The sequence below is a fragment of the Vanessa atalanta genome, chromosome 6 (assembly GCF_905147765.1).
Source record: "Vanessa atalanta chromosome 6, ilVanAtal1.2, whole genome shotgun sequence".
NCBI lineage: Eukaryota > Metazoa > Arthropoda > Insecta > Lepidoptera > Nymphalidae > Vanessa > Vanessa atalanta.
Window position 1 is genome coordinate 4,254,638 of NC_061876.1, and position 23,227 is coordinate 4,277,864.

The 23,227-nt window shown below is 32.5% G+C and overlaps 2 protein-coding genes across 2 annotated transcripts in view; both read right to left on the minus strand.

Annotated features, from left to right (window-relative positions):
* Positions 1 to 16,360, minus strand: part of LOC125064896 (adenosine receptor A3) — a 76,616-nt gene extending 60,256 nt beyond the window's left edge. The window contains exon 1 of the mRNA XM_047672205.1: positions 15,607 to 16,360. Coding sequence (XP_047528161.1) covers positions 15,607 to 16,030 — 424 coding nt within the window. The 5' untranslated portion in view covers positions 16,031 to 16,360. The remainder of the gene's footprint in view (positions 1 to 15,606) is intronic.
* Positions 16,361 to 19,048: 2,688 nt separating this feature from the next.
* LOC125064610 (kelch domain-containing protein 10 homolog) lies at positions 19,049 to 21,610 on the minus strand. Its single transcript, XM_047671746.1, has 3 exons — positions 21,150 to 21,610; positions 20,725 to 20,936; positions 19,049 to 20,491 (listed from the first exon to the last, which is right to left on the minus strand). Exons 1-3 carry the CDS (start codon positions 21,474 to 21,476, stop codon positions 19,831 to 19,833), a joined length of 1,200 nt encoding a protein of 399 aa, XP_047527702.1. The 5' UTR covers positions 21,477 to 21,610; the 3' UTR covers positions 19,049 to 19,830.
* Positions 21,611 to 23,227: the final 1,617 nt, after the last annotated feature.

A 23,227-nucleotide genomic window follows, 5' to 3' on the forward strand; every position in this document is an offset into this window, starting at 1 on the left:
ACTGTCAACAAATCAAAGTGTTATTGTGTGGATAATAAAATTATGAGTAGGTGTTACATATTCATGCAATCATGCATAGTTCTAACCGTTCCCATATGAAAATTTTCATAACAAGGATAAATGAAATACTCAACGAAGTGATGTAGGTGACAATGTCATTCTAATTCAATTTACTTTGAGGGTTAATGTGTTTATAAAAGTTTTCCTACAAACACATACATACAATTTACTCAATATTATTATAATTAGTATAATTCTTAAACGTTATGTTAGTCAATTCGAATTATATTATTTGTTAATCTATTTACCTAAAGAGACAGTCTGATTAATTTGGCTAAAATATGACAGCTAACCATTCCTGGAATAGCTCTACATGCTATAATTTGCTTTTATGGCAACGCTTCATTAATTTCCTAAGTCGAACAATATATCGTGCGTTATCTAGTCTATTTTATTGAAAACACGTGTAATTTCCCATAGTACTTCAATGACGTACGTGTCGTCGGTACCAATTTAAATGTAGTTACAGTAGGATTATTTTTTAAAATACATGCATAAACCACACAATATACAATTTTATATTAATAATAATTATTGCACAGTCAATATGGCTTATTAAATAAATGAATTCTAATAGTAAATCTATTTTAGTGATACGTTTCTGCAAATCACGATCACGAGTTCCAACAAAAACTTTAAACCACACATTGAATAAATTTAAAGGTAATGAGAAGATGTATAAAATGTTTATTTAATAATGACTACTACAATAACCTATTACCATACCATTGTTGACCGGTTCCTCCTCCTTTCGAATCCTTCTCTTGCAGAAACAATAACCAAAAACGTAGATAGTCATTACCAACGCTAGTGTCGACGGCAACCACACATAAACTGGTATGCCTGAGGGCTTCATAGTTTCCGAGTATTCCTTTAACAGGGCACAGGCTATAACGTTCCTTTCCTTATTTAATGTAGTATTGTGCCACAGTACACATTCTTGCTCCCTTGTTATCTTGAGGGTCGAACCATTGTGCTGCAGGAAAGGTCGAATGTCTATCTGAGGCGAAGTTATATCCAGGGCACCAGGGCCAGGCAGAAAGCTCTCCGGTGAGCGCTCTATAAAGGAAGACATGAGGAAGCAAGGAAATTTGATTTCTTCGATATGCTTCCGATCAATAACTTCCATAGAACATTTTTCACCTGGGCGAACTGGATAGAAGTGCGTGTACTGCCAACGCTCTGCTGCAGCTCTTCCCAAGTTGTACAAAGCTAATCCAGTCAACAATTCACTAAATCTTCCGCCGGCCTCTCGATACTTATACACATAGGTAGGTGGTAGTCCATGGTACACGGGGTAAGTAACAAAATGGGAACAGTGACGGCACATGAAATGTATTACGCTGGGTGGATGGTACGAGAAGTGTGCGTGATGCGCGCTGACATGATGATTGTTTGGTTTGTACTGAACGTCATGGTCGAATCGTCCTCGTGGGCCTCCACTTATTTTAGCATTGACACATTTAACTATTGCAATAATAACGAATAGACAGAAAAGGTTCATTGTGCATCAGGGGCGGGTCCCGGCACGCAACTGCGGTCGTTCAGGACAAGGCGGCTTGGCGCCGGGGGTGCTGGCGCCGTCCAGGCGCGCCAACTCTAGATACATAAATGGAGGGATTTGTGAATGTAACACCAAATTCCAGGAAAATACACCGTACGTCACGTTGACTGTTTGATTAATTATAAAAAGTTTTACATTTGATTAAAAAATAACATTGTACATCAAATATTGCTTCAGCGGCAGTTTTTTCCGCTAACATTAACGGTGTGCTTGTACAAATATTCATATTCAAAGCTACTCGGCAAAATACATGTCCAAACAAATGCAACATGGTACATGCATTAAGGAGCACTAAAGCTTTATAGAAAATCATTAAAATGCATTCAGGACCGAAACATATAAAAACTAATCTACGTACAGGAATATACAGAGTCGAGTGACTGAAAATTGGTTTGTAAATAGAAAAAAAAAATACAAAATAGGAATATTAACCTTTAAACATGACTTCTTAAGACGCCGGTCAAGTGTGAATGATCTTGTACTATTCGGTTAGCTGAAGGAATTTATATATGTTTTTCCAATGACCTATGAGTTATTTATTTTGTATAGTTTACAATGTCCAAATACATAATTCAGTAGATATATTTATAAGAGGCAATGGTCGTCTTTGTATTTCCTAAATTATGTTTATTGAATATATTTTAAACTATTCGTTATAAATTTTAAAATATATACATTTTTGATTTCTCGCTAAGCAAAGATCTTCTCCCATTTGAAAAGGCTTGGAGTATATTCTACCAAGCTGCTCCAACCGGTGTTGACTAATACCTATTAGTTACACAGATTTTTATCTGACACATGAAAGTTTTATCACAATATTATCTTCTTCGCCGCTGAGCTCTAGAGTACCTAATAATTAATAATAAACACAAATAAAAAAAAAGAAAATTATGTACGGCTTTGGGTTTGAACACGCAAACATCATTTAGAATCATGACTTCTAACCACTAAGCACCTTTAAAACAGTGATGACGACATAGACAGGCCTCCAATTGTAAATTACATTCGTAAATGGTTCATTCCGTCGCTATTAAAAAGGGGATCAGTCCCCGCATACCAACTTTAATGACAGGAATCTTAGGTTTACCTTTTGGGTTCGGTAATGACTATCTATCTATAGGTATTGTATATATATGCATTGGTTTTCTATCCAGATAAATGCTGATTACAAAATATTTACTATAAAATCATTTTTCTAAATACAGTGCAAATCATTTGCGTTATTTAGTCGTTATTCTTAACATACTTGTCTTAATCATTTACATATATTCTTATCCTGTCCTATCATTATGCTTTGTTGGAGAGTTCTTCTCTTTAAGATAATAAAGATTGAAATAGTGTCAATAGCGAAAAAATATTCGTATTTGATCCTAGTGTCCTCGTATATTTGGTGTGAACTATTAACGTAATCAAATTTGTAATTTGCCCCTTTGCAAAGGCATTACACGAACAAGTCAGATGACATACATAAATAGACATACATACAAATGTAAAAAAGAAAATTAACTTTTAGATATATTGTTACAAATATTCTGTTCAGTTAAATCAGTAAACTTCTCACAAATAAAGGACAAATTAATTTTATAATTACCCTCGATAGCTTATGATCTTACGTCTAATATCGTAGAATAGAAATGCAAGGACGATTAAACATTTGCGCACTGCTAAATAAAAGGAATCTAATGTTGATACAGAAGAACGGTCAATATCTCGAGCCCAATTTCATAGTATCAAGTCGCAAGCCATGACAATGCACGCCTCCACAAACGCAAACTTCCTGCGAGCTATCGAGATGAACTATTTCCTGAGCATTGTGGCCAGACGAGCCCGCGGTCCTTGAGCTGTGTTGAAACATGATTATGTACGTGTAGGCATCACTGTGACGTCTGCATCTTCACATCAATGATAATCATTTGTGATCGTATACGTATCCTAAGGGAACTATTTATTCACAATTTTCAGTAAAAACAACCCAAACCGACAAAGACTCTGCTATTTTTTTAAAATGGCTAACAAATGAAGGTTAGTCTATGTACTTGCTGTTTATTAAACAATTAATTACAAAGATATTTAGAATAATTAATTAATCAAACAGAATACAATTATTAATTTTATCAAAAGATAAAATAGGGAATCAAGCAATGAAGTAAAAAAAAAACGATTTATATCTGTTGTACTAGATATTTAAGCTAGTAATTAATAAATAAAACGTACATATATAATTTCTTCGATTACTCACGATGATTACTCACTCACGAACTTAAATTTTACAATTTAAGAACAACGCGATGAAATTAATAAAATATATTATCAAAAATTTGTGGCATTTACTGCCGTCACCCATAACACAATCCCTTGTTTAATGAATAAATTTGAGACAACAGAGTTGGTGGTCGACGAAGCAGTGCCTATATGACAAATTAACGCAAAATCGTCGAAGATTAATTATTGCCATTCGATACAATGTCCGAGAGAACTCCAGATAGTCCATTCCGACTTGGGTATCATCGATATAAATTCCCAGTAAACTAAAGAATTCAAGCCCAATAACTATAGACAGTTCTGCATATGTTGGAAAAAAATAATCATTTAAAAATATAATCGATCCGTTAAAATAAAATAAATTCGCTTAGAAAGGTCGTTTTATTTCATTCACCCTGTATAAGCAAAACCGTCAGCAGGCGTTGAACTGCTTGACCAAGTGTTATATTATAATAAAACCTCGGAAACACACCGCCTCTTCTGATATAAGTTTTATGTGTATTGGTTTTTAGTTACCTCATTTAGGCAATGCAAAAACTTGCCTTCTTCTCATTGCACGACATGAACGATTTTTAGAATCTAAACAAGAAGTTTTTATGCTTTTATTACTTAGGTAAATTTAATTCATTGGTTCAAATACCAGTATCATTCTTACGAACAAACTTATTTACTAAAGGTAGGTACATATATGCTATTTGTTATTCTTTTAAAAAATAAACTATTCGATTATATTGATCATAAGTACATGTCATATCATTGAAATCAATGGTATGAACATACAGGCCTATTTAACAAAGAAACACATATTTCCAAGACCAAATCTGGCCATACGTCTTTTGGGCACGTTTGCTATTATTTTAGGTTGCGTATCGCTACAAATATCTTCCAAGAACAGTGGTAAATACTCGCGATATTATACTTTATATAATATAATGTTGAAATTTGTCGTAGATTTTGGTATAGACATTTTCACAGAACTTGTAGAAATATTAATTATATATACAAGTTTTTTAAAACCAAATCGAAAATTAGGTACTTACTCGGTTACATTGTCGGTAATTACATTAAGTTTTTTGTTTATCGATAAAAAATTAAAAAACCATGTTATTGAAAACTTAAATATAGATATAAGTTAAAACGTGTTTTAGAAATAAAATCTAAAACAAATAATACTAATAATATTAATGCGAAAGTAACTCTGTCTATTTTAAGTCCCGGGGAAAAACATAAGTTAGCGAGTATAGCGAGTAAAATAGGGAGTGACAGTTTGTGTGCTATAGCATTATTAGTATTAGCATTAGCAGCCTCTAAATTTTCCCACTGCTGGGCTAAAGGCCTCCTCTGCCTGCCTGGGTTTGAACCCGAAATCATCGGTTAAGATGCACGCGTTCTAACCACTGGGCCATCTTTGTGTGCTATAGGTAAAGATTTATTAATTTCGCGCAGGTGAAGCCGCAGCAGGTTCAGCTATTTCTATATAAAGGATGACAATAGCAACGTAACCTAAATTAATGATGTCTTCTTGTGTGAATTTGATCCACGGAGATCAATCTCAATCAAATACAAGCCAATTTAGAAGAAGATATTATTTATTAGGCGTCTAGGCAAATACTGGTGCCTATATTCATTTACTCTCATACTGCACCACACAGACCGCACAGAGATCAGGTGCAAAGCAAGTAAGGAAAAAACCATTAACATTTATAAGCCCTTAACCGGAATTAGGAACCTTGAGATTTGTAGCCATTTTAGCTGGAGTCTAAACCAAAGAAGAACCTTGCCTAAACGGTTGTCGGCGAATGAACAATAAAACAAATTTCTGTGCCATATGTGGCACCATAACATAACCTTAAAATAAACATTATTAATTATGTGAATAAAAAGTCCACGGTAATGTGACGTGTTTTAAAAATATCTCATAAGTAAAATAATATAACACGTAAGTATTTAAAAAAAAGTGATCAAAATAAAAATAACGATTTCGTGTAAATGCAGCACGACAGCAAATCTATACCCGAGTTTCACGCGAACAATCTATCACAACGATTTAATGAACTTTGTTGACAGCGACGATCACTCTAAACAACGAAAAAAATTAATCACCTTTTTCGTAAAAACATATGTGAAAAGTTTTTGTTATATTTCAAATCGAAATCTAGCGGAATAAGAATGGCAATATCGTTAAGGCAAAGTTTTATTGTTCATAGATCTCGAGCGATGCGAAGGCTTATGTATAATCTATCAATAACAATATCATTTTACTATAATATACTTTTTGTAGAAACGAACAATTCTTGCAATGTTTAGCAAGAAAATCGAATTCTTCGTATACATAGCTATTTATATTATTATTAGCAAAACCCAGCAGACTGTCCGTGTATATATATTTACCTGTATATGAAAATGGATGATCCATATTTGGTGATACATGAGGCGTCCAATGGTAGTTAAGTTTTATGTTAACAAAATAAATAAATATTCTCGAATCCATCGTGAATACCATACATTATTCAAAATCTCGAAATTCAAGTTCAAACGTTTCACTAGTACTGTCATAAGTCATAAGCTAATATTAATGGTCCGGAATACAATTACAAATATAAATTACAATATTTATGACATTATTTTTAGGTATCTAATATTATTTTATTTTTATTGGCTAATTGAATTGAATTGGTGAATCCTTCAACTGGGATAATGACGGCATCACCATTTCCTTTTAAATATTTTGTAAAAGGGCCATCTTTAAAATTATTATGAAACTGTTATACACGTTGATATTTGTTGCATTTTTATCATTAGAAGTTATTTATCCCGGAAAGTTTTAGTGTATAAAACTTTAATATCAATGACCAAAGAACAACGAAAAGATAAGTTCAGTTCAAACAGGTTTTTTTGCGTGAACGTAAAAATAATATCATAATAACTGTTTTGTATTTATGTTTAATCAATCTCCTCAATACAATCAACACACAGAGTGGTATAACGTAAGTACTTGACTTACATGCACTGCTTTTTGTGTTGCCTTCCAACGAAGTCGTTGGTAGGCATTATCCGTTGACGTTTGGACTCTTTATGCCTGACGGGCCAGCAATGTAATCGCTTTGCGCTTTATTTTATTTTTATTTTCGACGCAATCGTAGCTCTCTCTTTTGCTTGGCTGTGAATTAATCTAAACTAGGCTCCGGATAATGTAACATTTCACAGGTAGTTAGTGAAAACGTCTGGACAGAAAAAAACTAATCGGTTATATTGGGCTGACCCAGAACCTCTTGATCAAATTAGCTACTAACATTATCAATTGTTTATAACTCTTTGTTTTTATTTCGTTTTGTAGAATTAACTAATTATAATTTCTTCATTGATTAAATGTGTGCGTAAAAGTATGCAGAACCGATATTTGATCTGGTAGATAAAGAATATACGAATGGAGGTCTTAAAGTGGAATGGTATTTTTATAACCTGTAAATTATTTTTTAAATTAAAACGTAGTCAGTTTGTCTACGTCTAAATCTTACTGTCTTTGTTTAGTTCGAGTTCGGGTATCTATTACATTTGACATAACGTCAAAATGTATGAGTAGAAACTATGCCTGGGAATTTTGTTGCAATAATTGAAATAAAATGTCAACATGTTCATGTTATTTAAGTATATATTGTACATTGATTAAAGACAAGACTCAGTTATGTGGTTTTTGCTGTTTAAAATAATACTTACCGCTACTTTAATAATATTAGATATATATTCGGATTTACCACAGAATATTTATGACGGTTCTACAACAGAATGCCAGAAAGCAACCAAAATGCCTCTGCCAAATTTAATAAAAATGTTAAAGAGCGCTTGTGTGCGAAAGGATATGTAATAGTGAGTTCATGGTAGATATCACACCTTGGGAATAAAATGATCGCCTCCTGGATATTTCTTCTACAATTTAATTGAATCGACAAAAAAATGACCTGCCAAATTACTTTCGCCAGTTCTTCTCAAGTCAGGATATTTTCTTTCCAGAACCGATGATAGTGTTTAATTTGCAAATCATAAGTAAGTGTAATGCTTCTATATTGAATAAAGGAATTTGATTTGATGACATTCCATTTTCGACTGATACATTTACTGTAAATATAAACTTCGTACAGCAGATGAGAGGCTGTCACAAGTTAATAATAATGACGAATCGGTTTCAGTAAATAGATTTTTTTTTTATTAAAAATATCTCATGAAGAGGATGCAATTTCCAGGTTTATAATGAACTATCGTAGCTATTAAAAAACGTCTAAGACGTCTACAAGAGTTAAATGATATTAACGACTGACTTTCCACGGCCTGCGTTTTCAAGGACAGCCTCCGTTTGAATAACACCATGAACTGACAGAATGACAAAATTACGACTCTATAAATGACAAGCTCATCATAAAATAATTACAAGCATTGCCATAACTCGCTCAAATATTCATGGCATGAATTTAATTTTGTAAATTTGATATTACATAAATCTTCCGATAATCACAGTGAAAGAGATATTTCAGTATAATTTATAGCCAGCTGAAGTGATATCATATTTTATTTAAAAATACATATATTTCGCTGATGTTCAAAATTTTAGACGACTGTAGTACTGTAGACTTCATTGCATATACACAATAATAAATATATATCTGGTAAATTATAATGTACCAGACCAGACCAAAAATTAAAGTCGAATATTACTAAGTAATCTATATAAATATAATGTTTTTTTTTTCTTTGTGCGTCAATCATATGAAAACTACTGACCGTATCGGTATGAGATTGACCAATCGACGCGAAAGATGACGAAAGACGTCCGTAGATGGTTTTACGCTATTATTTTTTTGAATTGCTTATGTATCCTCCCTCCTTTTTATGTAATATCCAACCAAGCTGGAGGATAATAGCTAGGCTAGTAGTATATTTCACTAGAAGCACAGAAGCTATTCGTTATATCAAGGTAAAACTCCTATTAGCATTATTCTTATTATTTATTATTATTACTATTCCTATATATACCCAACCTTTTCATAACGTATTAAATTATAAACCAGCATTTTTACTCAAACAAAATGACTGGATATCAGTATCATACGCTATCTTCTTCATTAATATTTTTTAGTTTAATATCACAGGCCATTAAAATAATATAAACGGTATATGACACCGCCGAGCTATAAGATATGTAGATAATACTCAGATGATATGCACTACACGGGAGCCTTATAAAACCAGCGGTGATACGTTACTTTGACGAACGTGACGAGCAACGTTATATTATACAGAATGATACTTCTCATGCAACAAACAATTTATTGAATTAACAGCCTGTAAATTTCCCACTACTGGACTAAGACCTCCTCCTCTCCCTTTAAGGAGAAGGTTTGGAGAATATTCCACCACGCTGCTCCAATGCGGGTGGAATACACATGTGGCAGAATTTCGTTGAAATAAGACATATATAGAAATATTCCTCGCCGGGTACGAGATGAATTTTAAACACAAATTAAGCACATGAAAATTATGTGGTACTTGCCTAGGCTTGAACCCGTAATCATAGGTTGTGATGTACGCGTTCTAACCGCTAGGCCATCTCGGCTCTATTTATTATAGAGTAAAAATTTACATTTAGTGAATAAGCTGAGTATTAAAGTGTGTTCACATTTAAAAACAATGCAATATAAATACAAGTTATTGTACACCAAAACAAAAACAAAACACAGGGAAAACTGAAATGAAGTTGGTACAAAAGGTGCTCTTATTGCTAAAAAATCTATTTGAAACCATTTGATAGTAAATGTTCTATTGCTCATAGATGTGGGCTATGTAAGAAATATTAACCCTTAAATCGCCAATGCGTCGCCAACTATATGAACTAAGATGTTATGCTAGGCTAACTTAGTCCTCACAACAATATAAGCTGCCCTGTAGAATATCTGTTGAGTGGATGGTACCCAAACGACCTTGCACAAAGCCCTATCACCCAAATATATTTTTGTGTAATGTTATACGATACTTTCCCTAATTATTGTGTGTGCACAAGTGTTCGCTATTAGGGACACGACAAACACGTTTGTCATGTCCCTAATACTTGAAACAGAAGTGTTGATTCGGTTCAGCTTAAATTAATGTATGCATTTAATTCCTATTTGTGGTTCTTGACGCTCTTGGTATACACTTTAAGATATAGTTTACTTTCTATTTCGTGCTTAACATATGATTAAACAGTGTTTATAAGTAACTAGCTGTTTCCCAAGATTTCGTCCATTTGTTTCTTTTGTGTGACATCTTATCTCACCCTTTCCTATGCAATCCGTGCCAGGGATTGTGTGAAAAGGGCAGTGCGTAACAGGAAGTCGGGAAAGCGCGCGCTCTTTGACTTAACCAATAAACTTTGCGGACAGATGACACCAGCAAATTTTCCGTAAGGATATTGTGTTACTGTGGTTATTACTATGATAAAATGTCAGATGTTCCACTTCTTATTAGGCGACTACTGATTGGTTTTCATTTTTTTTCAGTAAATAATGAATTTTATTTACCTACTATTTACTCGGTTCCATCAGTATCAAATTCTATTACGATTGGTTTTGCGGTGTAATCGTGATATGTATTATAACATTTGTATACATAACTATTGCAATTTTAGGCTTATAATTTAAAATAATTAGTTTAATCAATAACCAATATAGTTTTAAAATTTAATAAGTAATTTTATAATTAATCAAGATATACGAACAGGTAACGCGCATGACAGCATACAAAAATAAAATAAAGATGGAGTAAATAATTATTTATAATTTTGGAAAAAAAAAAAAACAAAAAATATGTACTATCATATATTTTCAGTTGTACGTCGGTAGTAATATAATGTTTAAACAGTAAACAGAGCTAAGGGCGCGATATGCAAATTTAACTGTTCTACGAGTACGTCATGGTCCATAAAGGTAGTACGACACAAGACAGGTACTGAATTTTAAGATAATCACAAGAATAATCTGAAACCATCCTTAAAAAAAAATTCAGTGTAGGTAATATGATCTCTATTGTGTTGTATGTGTTCATGACAATATTTAAAAGTAATTAATTCATTAATTTCTTTATTAATATTTATAAACCAAATTAGAAATATCCTTTTATTTTATCCAGGATGTTTAGGAAAAGTAGGCAAGTGGTCCTTAACTGTACTAGACTTGAGAGGTAATTTCAAAAAAGCCAGTTTACGTTATCTACGAACTATACACAGATTTATTCGTCTTCGCCTTTATACCTACTTATATCAATTTTCTTCCATTAATTGAGTACGAAGTTGCGCAAAAAAAAAATATTATAATAGATTGTTTAATTAAAAATATATATTATTACATGAAAATCATTCGCCGTTTTCACTTATTTTTAGTGTCTATTGAATATCATTTTATATATTATAAATAAATACGTGCCGTGGGTGTATATATTTTTTTAATTGCATTATTGCATTAGCAGCCCGTAAATGTCCCACTGCTGGGATAAAGGCCTCCTCTCCCTTTGAGGAGAAGGTTTGGAGCATATTCCACCACGCTGCTCCAATGCGGGTTGGCGTAATACACATGTGGCAGAATTTCGTTGAAATTAGACACATGCAGGTTTCCTCACGATGTTTTCCTTCACCGCCGAGCACGAGATGAATTATAAACACAAATTAAGCACATGAAATTTCAGTGGTGCCTGCCTGGGTTTGAACCCGAAATCATCGGTTAAGATGCACGCGTTCTAACCACTGGGCCATCTCGGCTCATTTTTTAATTAATTTAATAATTTTTTTTTACTTTTAATAAAATTAAAGTCTTAGTTTTAGTTTTCTCGTCGTACATTTGATGAGGACGACCGTCTCGTAATTCAGTCTCTGTGCCTCATATATTTTGAGGGTGTTGGATCCTCCTCCATTGCCGTACTTGCCTTGGACTGCTTTCTCTGCTTGTGTGTCAGTACAGAATCATAGGCTGGGTTTTGCGAATCGCAACGTCGCTATATGACTTAGATGGACTTTACAACTGTGCTTATCTCCATAGACGGCACACGCTATATCCATGAAGCATCTGTGTGCATAATAGTTCTTTAAATACGGTGGACATGAAATTTGGACTAATATATGTTAACTTAAAGAGATTGTTTCTGTCAATGTATTGTAATTTATTGACGTCTCCGATGAGTAACACCTCGCAGGCTTTGATAATACGCACTAACATCACGATGGTTCCAAAGTGTTCCGTAACTACCTCGTCGACTATAAGACGTTTAGAATGTCTGTGGTTTTGCTCTTTGATAGCATTCGCGAGGATCAACGCTAATGTGCGTATTTTCTTCGCCACGTCTACTCCCGCCCGGTTAGTGATTTTCTTCGCCGCCGTTTTGGTGGTGGCTACAATGTCTTCTTTAATATTCATTTACGTGTTTAGCGCGATCAAACAAACAAATTCTTCGGCTTCATAATATTAGTATCTAATTTAAGTAAATTTGAAGAAAGAAAATATGTAGGTACTTACACAAATTTAACACGATAATCCATAGAACGTAATTGTGTCGGTTTCAATTTATTGAATTGTAATCATTTTTAAACCAATACATATTGAAACTCTCTTTCATTTACACGAGAATTCTTAATTTTTTTACATATATATTGAGATTTAGATAAGTTATGTAAATGTAAGGAGTTTATACGCATCAATATATCAAACAAATTATGTCACCGCTAAGGAAGATCAGTTGTTATATCTTGTCTTACCCTCCTTCTTTATCCCTCCGTCATGGCTAAATTATGCTTTAATCTACGGTAATATAAAGTTATACGAAGAATCTAATATATTATCATATCTATTGATCAGGAATATCTACTTTACATTTTATGTACGAATAATGTTATCCTTTGGAAAAGAAAAAATATTATTTGACAAATATATATTATATAATGAAAGAATGCTTAAAACCACTCTTTACTTTATCATCCATCTAAAATTTATTTTTTTAATTAGGAACCGATATACTGCATTTTAATTAATGGACCATTGGATTGGTCATCTTAAAATTTCTTGACATTTGTTAAAGTTAAGTACTCGGGAACGGTTCCGCACGGCGCGTTTTTCAAGCCACGGGCAGTTGTGATCTCCGTCCCATCTTTTGTAGACCGATGGTGATTTTTTGGACAATGCTGAAGAGTAGTTTTATTGTTCAAGACAATAAAGGAAGAAATAGTGGAGGTAACTACATATTGTGGAATATGTGTCTACATATATTACTTCCCACAGTCACATGTTTATCGTGTAAAACCGGAGTCAAGAAAATAAATGAAAATATATTACATTTTGTTGTTTCAACATAGAATAAAATAAATTAAAAAAAAAATCATTTCAAAAAAGGAAAAGTAAAAAATTATGTATAATATTAATTAATAATAAACCACATTATATATACCTACAAATAAATACACGTAACAAATAACTTCAGTGACCGCAATGCAAACGTAAGATACGTCATGAAAACGTATATAAGTATAATTATTATAGTATATAATTTTACATTATCATAATAACACCTTTGAAAAAATTCTGACCGTTATTTCTTGACGAATGCAACCAAATAATATTGGTTCCTAGACTATTTCTATCGCCAGTCGCACAGGCGGTTTTGACGCTCGTGTAATTCGAGCGGCAAAAATTGCAGTATGCCCCGCCGGTCGCTAATGCCCGTTGCAGTATATTTCCATATATTTTAATCGCAACACGCGTCGCGCAGCGAATTTCCCATGGTCAGTCAGCGAATCACCTGGGTCTTGAGTCCCAAATTGGCCAGTTGATAGTGAGTATTCAACTCCGCCCATAGTCATTGCCACCGTTAAATATACATCGCAAATGCGCCATTAACTTATTGAAATAACATTTTATATGTCTTGAGCACAGGCTACAGAGCTGTACATTGGCTCACTCAGCATTGAAACCGGAATACAAAAATACCAACTACATATTGCTGTTTGGCGGCAGAAAAATTAATAACTTTTTGTAAGGTAGGTTTAATACAGCCCTACCTTCAACTGGTATACACATGTAATTATTAAAAATTTGAATTACGCTGATTTTGCTGGTTTTATGTAAAGATTATTCATCCATCTTTCCTTAAGTAAATAATTTTAATTTAAATCGAATCAATAGTATGAGGTATTAAAAGATGCGTTATTTAATAACATGTTTGAAAAATCACATTCGGCGCGTGATGTGATTTATAATCCCTTTGCACGGTTGGCACGTGTTTAAATTTAATTACACTTTCACATATAAAAAGTTGTATAACTACGATGTTTGTTCAAATGCAAAAAAAAACTATCAGTAATTCTTTTAGAGCATTTAAGTAGCTCTGATTGGTAATTGTTGTAGATAGGAGTTCGATTCAATCACTATCTAACAATACTAGTCTAAAAATGGCTGCCATATTGCGCCGTTAACTTTGAATGAAAGATATATTTTTAAGAAATAAATACTAATAATTACCGTGTGATTGTTTTCAAATTATTATTATTATTAACATAATTAAGTTATTAGTCTTGTGTAACTACTAATTCATTATGTTATTAATTATTACAGCTATCCGGCATGGACATACCACCCTACACTCTCATAGCCTGCAGCGTACCATAGATAATATCTATAAATATTGTGGCCTAATTGAATAGATATTGATATTAATACAGATAATTTTACTAATAATAATAAATAATATTTAAATTTATCTTCTACGAGTGTAAAAAAATGCACGCATTACGCATTAACATAATGAAGTACCTATTTATTTTTTTTAAATTAATTTTCACTAAATTCAATTCATTCTTTTGACATATTTTCCCACGTGAAATTACTAATCACTTAATCGTGAATAACTTTAAGATTTTCTATTTTTAACTTTTAAACTTTCTTTTTGATAATGAGACATGCAAATATATGTTGAATTGTTGAATTGTTGAAACATGAATTGAATTTTTTTGAAGGTTTAACAGAGGTCACTTAGGAGACTATAATAAATAAATTAAAGTCAGCGTATTACCCAAATTATCTACATTATATAATGCCTAGCCCTTATGAAATATTATCTATCGCCTTATTTTAATTTTTTCACGAAACTGAAAGTTCGAGTTGAGTATTTTACGCGCACTTACGTATTTTGTAAACTGATAAAGTTTTTGTAAAAAGATGATTTATCTGATCCTTTTGAATAGATCCCATAACGCCATACACCTACAGTCCTACACCAATCATAAATAATTGTACAATCCCATCAAATTTGCTCTTATATTACCGAAACTGACTAATAGATTTTCTCACGAAATGATTACCAATAAACAGCACATACCTAATTCGATGCACAGCTAAAACAAAATTCTTACATAAATAATTATCATTATAAAATAGACGGCGATTTCTACTGCTTCCAATGCTTGCATTAAGAAACTTAAATAAACTGACTGTCAATTGAATAGAAAAATTAAAGTGTTAATGGGATACAATAAATCGTTCTGGAACTATTATTATAACGATTACAAATCGCGTAAGGAAATGATGTCTATTGTATGCGCGTAATGTTAGCAATAAACGATAACTACTGAATGACCTCTGATAAAAAGTAACCAAAGGCTAATAAGATTAATAGTAAAAAAAAATAAGAATAATAAATGATTAAATACTTACGAATAGCAGTTTTGGTACGGACGTTCCGCGAATAGCACATGGGATGAAGAATCGCCCAGTAGCGGTCTACAGACACCGCCACAAGGCAGAAGATGCTAATCGTGCAAAGCATCACCAGCAGCGATGTCGTGAACAAACAGGCGTAAAGGTTTCTTGGTAGACCAACTGAAGCCAATATCGCAAATGGTATACCTAATAGTCCGACTAGCAAATCCGCGATTGCTAATGACACTATGTAGTAATTTGTACGACGTCGAAGTCTTCTGTCGCGACGGAACACGTGTATCACCATGGAATTGCCTACAACAGCCACTAAAGCCACTAAGATTTCCAGAGACGTGTATGTAGCGTGTAATTCAGGCGTAGGTGAACGGTGCGGCGCTGGGTCTACGGCGGCTGTCGCCGTCACAATTTCCTCGTCCATTCCGAACAACTTTGTTATTAATAACACCACTATCAAACGTAACCTTTACGTTACCGACATATTTCGAAAATTGGCACTCTCATAATTAAGTTTAAATTGACTTATTTGATGAATATTTAGACAAGTAATCATTTAGAGATAAGAACATTTTTTTAGGTTTTTTTAAAATAAAGGAATCGATTATTTCTTAAAGTTCTTTAATATCCATTTCTTGAAATTTATGTTATTAAATAAGTATCGCGAGTATTATCAGTTATCGTATGAGATTGCGACCGCGAGACCGCGAAGGTCCGGCTTGTCCCGCCCGCGCGGCGTGTTTCCCACCACTGCGGGCGCGAATTGGCGCGAAACCGCACCGACTGGGACACACGCCCTACGCCGACGCACACTTGTTGCGGTTACGAACTACGCTTACCCTTGACAACGAAACACGTATGGGCTAATCTTACTAGACATGTACATCAAAAATTTCTAAATACTACACATATGGTAATATATGCAACAGGTGCTCGGTGTTCAGGTGTTCCTACTTTATTTTGTATTTTCGAAATTTCGGTTTGGAGGCCGAGTACTAAAACTCAATCGAAAAAAAGGTAGGTATAAGCTCCGAAATATCCTTACCTCTACAACTAAATTAGAATTTTTCTATAAATACAAATATATTTTAACTCGCCGCTTACGGATATGATAGGAAAAATTCACGCACATTTCACATTCAAGGCAAAACTCTAATAAATACCGATATATTTTTTAAATATTTTTTCATTATAATAAATATTGTTCCTTGAAAAATACGTGGTTAAAAATTAAACTCCAATGAAAGCCAAAACGATAGGCGGCCATTGGAACTCCATATTTTCTATTCCAACCATAAGAGGAGAAAAGCCAAATAAACAATATTTGACAGCATATTGATATAAGCGATATAATTAGTCGAGAGCTTGATTAATCTATGATATTCACTATGGATTTGCGAAAAAATGGCGTTTTGAATGACGATGTAATTGTTATCGGACTTTTGGAAGTATAATTACAGTGGAAATAAGAATTTAAGTGTAATATTATTGTATTTTATATAAAGATTTATTAATCATAAACTTAGTAGTGCACAATTATGTACTCTTACTCTTAGTAGTGCGTTATTAGAAAAATCGTATGAAATAGATAAATCTAAGGTTTGTTTATCTTTATTCCTACTTCCACTGGAATAATTAAAGTCTATTCCAACCATTAGCGGACAAAAGCAAATAAACCTAATTTGTTAAACCTAATTTGATTTGAGAGTTTTAAAAATCAGATATATACAATATCCATTTGCGAAAAAATGGCGTTTGGAACGTCGAAGCTGATATCAGAACTTAACGAGTAAAATTAAAGTGGATATAAGTAGTTAGTGGAATTGCGTATTGTTATAAATAAAGTTATAACTTAACTTCGTAATGCAAAATAAAGCTGAGCTATAAGCAAATCGCATGGAAGAGGTAAATCTGAGGTTTGTTTAACTTTATTCCTTCTTCAAAGGGCTACAAATATAACCACTAAAATTGTTTTAAACTAAGTATATTATTATCTTGGCTATGTATGAGGAGGGTCTATGTCGAAGGACTATGTAATAATAATTAGTATATAGTGTTATTAAGCGACGGGAGGTAATGGAGCCGAATTCTGTTTGTCTGAATATACGTTTAGGAAAATTTAAATTTTGTAGCACTATCTATTTTTTTTTAAATATATTCTGTTTCTCAAAATACCTATGGAACTTAAAAAGAGATAACACATATATACAAAAATATTTATATAGACTAAAATATATAAAATAAAAGCTATAGCCCAGTACTACAGTACTGGACTACAACTTTTATGTGTTTAATTTTTCTTAGATCAAGAATTATAACAATAAACGTGAAATACGTTAAAAAAACAACATTGTTCTACTTTTTACTTGAAAATTAAATTTACGCTTATTTAGCCCATCATAATACTCGCAATCAGCTTGTCAAAATCACGTCTATACAAAAATTCAGATCAATCTTTTGGGCTTTTCAAACTACACAATATACACTATATTGTATAATCTATTACGAATTTATGCACCGTCATGAAAAATGGCATTTTTTTTTTTACTTTATCAAAAGATTAAAATGACTTGCACATACAATCGATATACTATATGTAGACACATATGTTATAATTTCCATAATTTCCACATGTGACAATTTTAATATGAATGAAAAACAATTGTCCACAGTGTCGTCGTAGTGAAACTTATCAAATTTAATACGATTTTCTTTTTGGTGGCGAGTATACACACTTTCTAAGTTAGTCTGTAGTTTTTTTTTTTTTATTTTCACTGCACGTAGCACTAAATTTATTATCATAAATATATTTACCATTTTAAATATCAATATAACTTACTTAAAACTTAGTGTATTAAAATATATAAATAGATTCAATGGAACCGTCGACGATCAGGATACAATACAAAAAAGGGAAACTTCAGAAAGCACGAAAACAAACTATTTAGGAAAATACTAATATTTTAAGTATTGAAATCACTATTATATGCAGTATTTATAAAACAGGATGAGTGATAAGAGACATCTTTATGAATATTGTTCCGACTGTAATATTAAAGACTTTTAATCTATTGATAAATACGCCATTGATTTTATTCATGTAGACAAAACAATAGTAGACCTTTATACCTTTGACCAAACAAACCTTCAAATATATGATTGATACGTAAAACTGTTAGTTTTTCATCACTAAATTAAACTACCTATTTAAAAACTCTGTTTTAATTACAAGCTGTGTAGCAATTAAACACTGATATTTGTGTGGGTAGGCTTCCAGTGTAATAAAAAATTCGCTCATTTTCTTTATTAAAATTGTACTTTTTTCGTTAGTCTTTTATTTACAAATCTAAAATTAAATACAAGTATGTTTTTTAAATTAAATTAAATTACAGCTTTGCAGGAAAAAAAGAATTGTTTATAATGTTTTTTTATTAGTCATTATGTAAAACAGTATCTATCGAAATTCTGCAATAAAAAGAGTAGAGGTATAAAATACTTTAAAATATGTATAATTGGTGGTCATAAAAAAACCACGGTATCTATATATGTATTTTTAAATTTTATTAAGGAACAAGTCCTCAATACCAATTATAAACCAGTTATGACCAACTTTACTACTTTCGCCATTTTTTAATATATGTATAATTATTTATTTTCCTATAATTTTTGTTCTGATTAACTGTAAACCAATTACAAGGAAAAAGTTTCAATGTAACCTTTAGCTAAGATTATTAAAATGTACCTACTCTGTAATAGTAAAAAAAATAACATGCATCATGACAATAAAAATATAATAAAATTAACATGTAAAAAATAAAAACATATTAGCATAGGAAAAATATTTTCCTTTGAAAAAAAGACAAAAAACAGTTGTTAGAACAGTTTAACAGACAAGAGGGCTGAAAACAAATTTTCTCGTATTGATCACGAAATATTAAATTTCGTAGAAGTTCGAATTTGTATTTGCTTTAGAGGCCGGACTTTAGTTTGTATAATCTGAGAAAAAATATAAGCTGTAATTATAGACATTTGCTGGATGTTATCATAATTATAATACATATATAAAACTTGTACTTTTATTTATGTCAATATCATCATGAGATCTAAAACAAAATGTATATAATGTATGTAATAGTTATATATTAACCTTCACTAATGTCGCAAATAAAAACTGTACATTATTATGCAATATTTTTTAAAATAAATTATAGATTTTCCAGTAACTTATTTTAATTGAGGATGTACTCTATCTACAAAATGCAATGGAACACCCACATCTAACAGAGATGACCTATCAACATGGTCAATACTTGGATGAAAACTGAGCAAAGCTTCCCAACATATCTCACTTAACTTTGGTATACATAACCATACTTTATACAGAATATTGTTTCTTCTTGTTTCATTGTCTTTCGGTTCAATACCTCCAAACACATACATGCAACCATAGGATGTCACAGTAGATGAATGGAAATACAATTGATGGGGAAGAACAGTTTTTTGCATTAAATGCCATTGCATATCTGACACATTTAACCTCCATATGTCATCAAAAACAGCTTGCCCATCAGTTCCACCAGCTACAAACACTTGAACACCACTTAAAGTATCTATTTGCACTGCACTGTGACATTTTCTACCTAGAGGGACAACAGTATCCTTCATTGAGTCATCGGCTTTAGGTACTAATTTAGTCCATGTATTTGTTTCAAGATCATACATAGGAATATCCATCAATTCAAAGGCTAATTCTCCTGTGCCTCCTCCAATAATGTACAATTTGTTTCCTACCCTAACTACTTCATGTCGATACCTTCCCAAAGGTTCACCTTCTTCTCCCGTACCAATGAACACTGGCTCCCAAATCATTGTTCGGAGATCTAACCTACAATGATAAATTGATTATATAAAAAATAATACTATCTTAATAATATAACTCCTTTTGATAATGAAAAAATAAATAGCATTATCATGACGGTTATTATCAAGTCAACAGATATACTGTCCCTGAAATTCTTGATAGTCTTTCATAGACAACATTTAGTAGTTTGAAACTCAGCTTAAATACTTAATGAAAATAAATGTTAAGAAAAAGAAATAAGCTATAATATTACTCACCTATAAATATCACAGTTATATGCAAATCCATTAGTACCACCAACTGTGTAAAAGTGACCATCGTGGCATAATATTGACTGCCCGTACTGGCCTGGAGGCTTTGGTCCTGTGACATCCAAAATCTGAAGCTTAGCATCACCATCACAGGTGCGCCAAGTTATAACATCGTTACTGCATTTAGTTCCAAATGGTGCACCAGTTCCTCCAAAAATCTTAAAAAGACAAAAAATATTCAAATGTAAGTTCAATTTATTTTAAGAAAAGTATGTTAGAAATTATTTACTTTTATTATTAGGAAGTATTCACAAGAGATATGTCAAAAAATATTATGCAAGCTTAAATCAAAAGTTATGATAATATAGTCAAAATAAGGTAGAGTTTACACTATTTTATTATATTGATTTTAAATAGTAAAACATAAACACCATTAAAAACCTTCCATTCATACACATGGCATTTGAAGCCAACTCTTCTGGCATATTCTCAGTTACTTTATGCTGCTTCCATTTCTTAGTAGTTATAGAAAAACTCCAGAGCTCCTTGAATAATGGCATAGCAGGTGTCCAAGTAGGATTGTTTCTTTGTATGGTGTTTAAAGGTAAATATGGATTATAGCCTCCAAAGCAGTAAACATTTACGTCGTCACATGCTATCCTATGTCCACTTCTAGGCCGGGGGCTTGCAAATCCCCGATATTTAACCTCTGTAACTTTAAAAGGTTCGAAAATGTAATCTTTTCCCTTCGAACTCATCCCGCTTGTAGTTTACCAATAATAGCTAAATCTACAACTATAATTATTATAGTATAAGTAAATTCTAGTATAACAAAAACGTTATTACATTTATTAAATTATAAGTTTTATAAAACAAACGCAATGTCGTCAAGTTTGACAGTTTACACAGCTGACATTTATGACGGATGATTGTTTTGACGCAGGGTTGCCAGCGGCCAGACGTATTGAATTAGAGGTCATACCAATTCCCTTACATAATTTTTAATAATACATCCTACATGTTTAAAACCTTTGTTGTATTCATTTTAAATGGATCTTTATTGTGATTTATATAACCACCAAGTGAACTGTTCTATTTTTATTAGCTTACATTTACTTATTTTACTTTCTTCTTTGTAAGTAGCATAATAATATATTTTTTAAATAATTGTTCTTTTTGATTAACCTTTTGTTGACTTTTCGTAAGTTACGAATTATGTTAGACTTATTTTTAATACTTTGGCGGGCGCAGTCAAGCTTTCTCCTTAATAGTCTTTTTCTGGGTGTGTCACTCACAGATATTAAATCTGAAATCGAAGCGGTCGGAGAACTTGGAAAAGAGATCATTTCATCATTTCTTGGAAAAAAAGTACAGAGCATAATAACAATTTGTGGTACCAAACAAATACGATATGATATATCCTAGAATGACATAATTGGCTTACAACCTACCTTCACAATTTGTATCATTTCTGACATATCATTAATCTCACCACGTTGAGAAGGGAAGTGTATCTGCAATCATATGGGTAATTATAATTTAAAAGCCTGTAACGAATGACGCGATGTAACGAATTATCATATAAGTAATCCTCATTACCTCTGAATTCGATATTATTGTCTTGTTTTCTGAACCTGATGCAGTTGTGTTTTCGTTCAGTGCTAGTATCTATAATTTGACATTACTGAAATAAGTATATCTGCAATTCTATACCACAAAAACGGCAAGGCAAGTGCTCATAATTTTATAAGCTATTTAACGCAGCTCATTTACATTCAATTGCATAAATTACCTGAAATTTAGGTACAGCTGTTTTAATTAATCGACGTCGATGTGAATATAATGTCGTCTTTTAAAATGTACTGAGCCAACACAGAATTATTTTTAGGTCTGAAAAAGTCCTCCTGCCTTTCTTTCGCTACGATTGAATCCATTTTTCACATTGAAATGGATCGCCAGGAAATCTACAAATGAAATATAAAATTTTAAGCTCAACATAAAAGTAATAATAATAATGTAGGACATAATCACACATCAACACCATAACACAAGCTAAGCAGAGCTTGTGGTACGCGTACTAGGCACTAGCACTAGCACTAGCAGCCCGTAAATGTCCCACTGCTGGGATAAAGGCCTCCTCTCCCTTTGAGGAGAAGGTTTGGAGCATATTCCACCACGCTGCTCCAATGCGGGTTGGCGGAATACACATGTGGCAGAATTTCGTTGAAATTAGACACATGCAGGTTTCCTCACGATGTTTTCCTTCACCGCCGAGCACGAGATGAATTATAAACACAAATTAAGCACATGAAATTTCAGTGGTGCCTGCCTGGGTTTGAACCCGAAATCATCGGTTAAGCAACTAGGCAACTGAAATATAAGTAATTAATCAGAGTGATTCCAGTTGACGTTAAAGTTGGTGGTGAGTGCAGGCGCTTAATCTTGGTGTTTTTACGCTCAGATTGCTTGACTCTCGATATCGTTTAAAGCCACATGCCGAAGTGACTAT

Excerpts from the sequence above, each read along its gene's own strand:
- LOC125064610 (XM_047671746.1), bottom strand. The coding sequence starts at position 21,476 with ATGAGTTCGAAGGGAAAAGATTACATTTTCGAACCTTTTAAAGTTACA. Across the intron at positions 20,937-21,149 it reads TGAATGGAAGGTTTTTAATG|ATTTTTGGAGGAACTGGTGC; the intron begins GTGTTTATGTTT and ends TGTCTTTTTAAG. Across the intron at positions 20,492-20,724 it reads TATAACTGTGATATTTATAG|GTTAGATCTCCGAACAATGA; the intron begins GTGAGTAATATT and ends TTATCATTGTAG.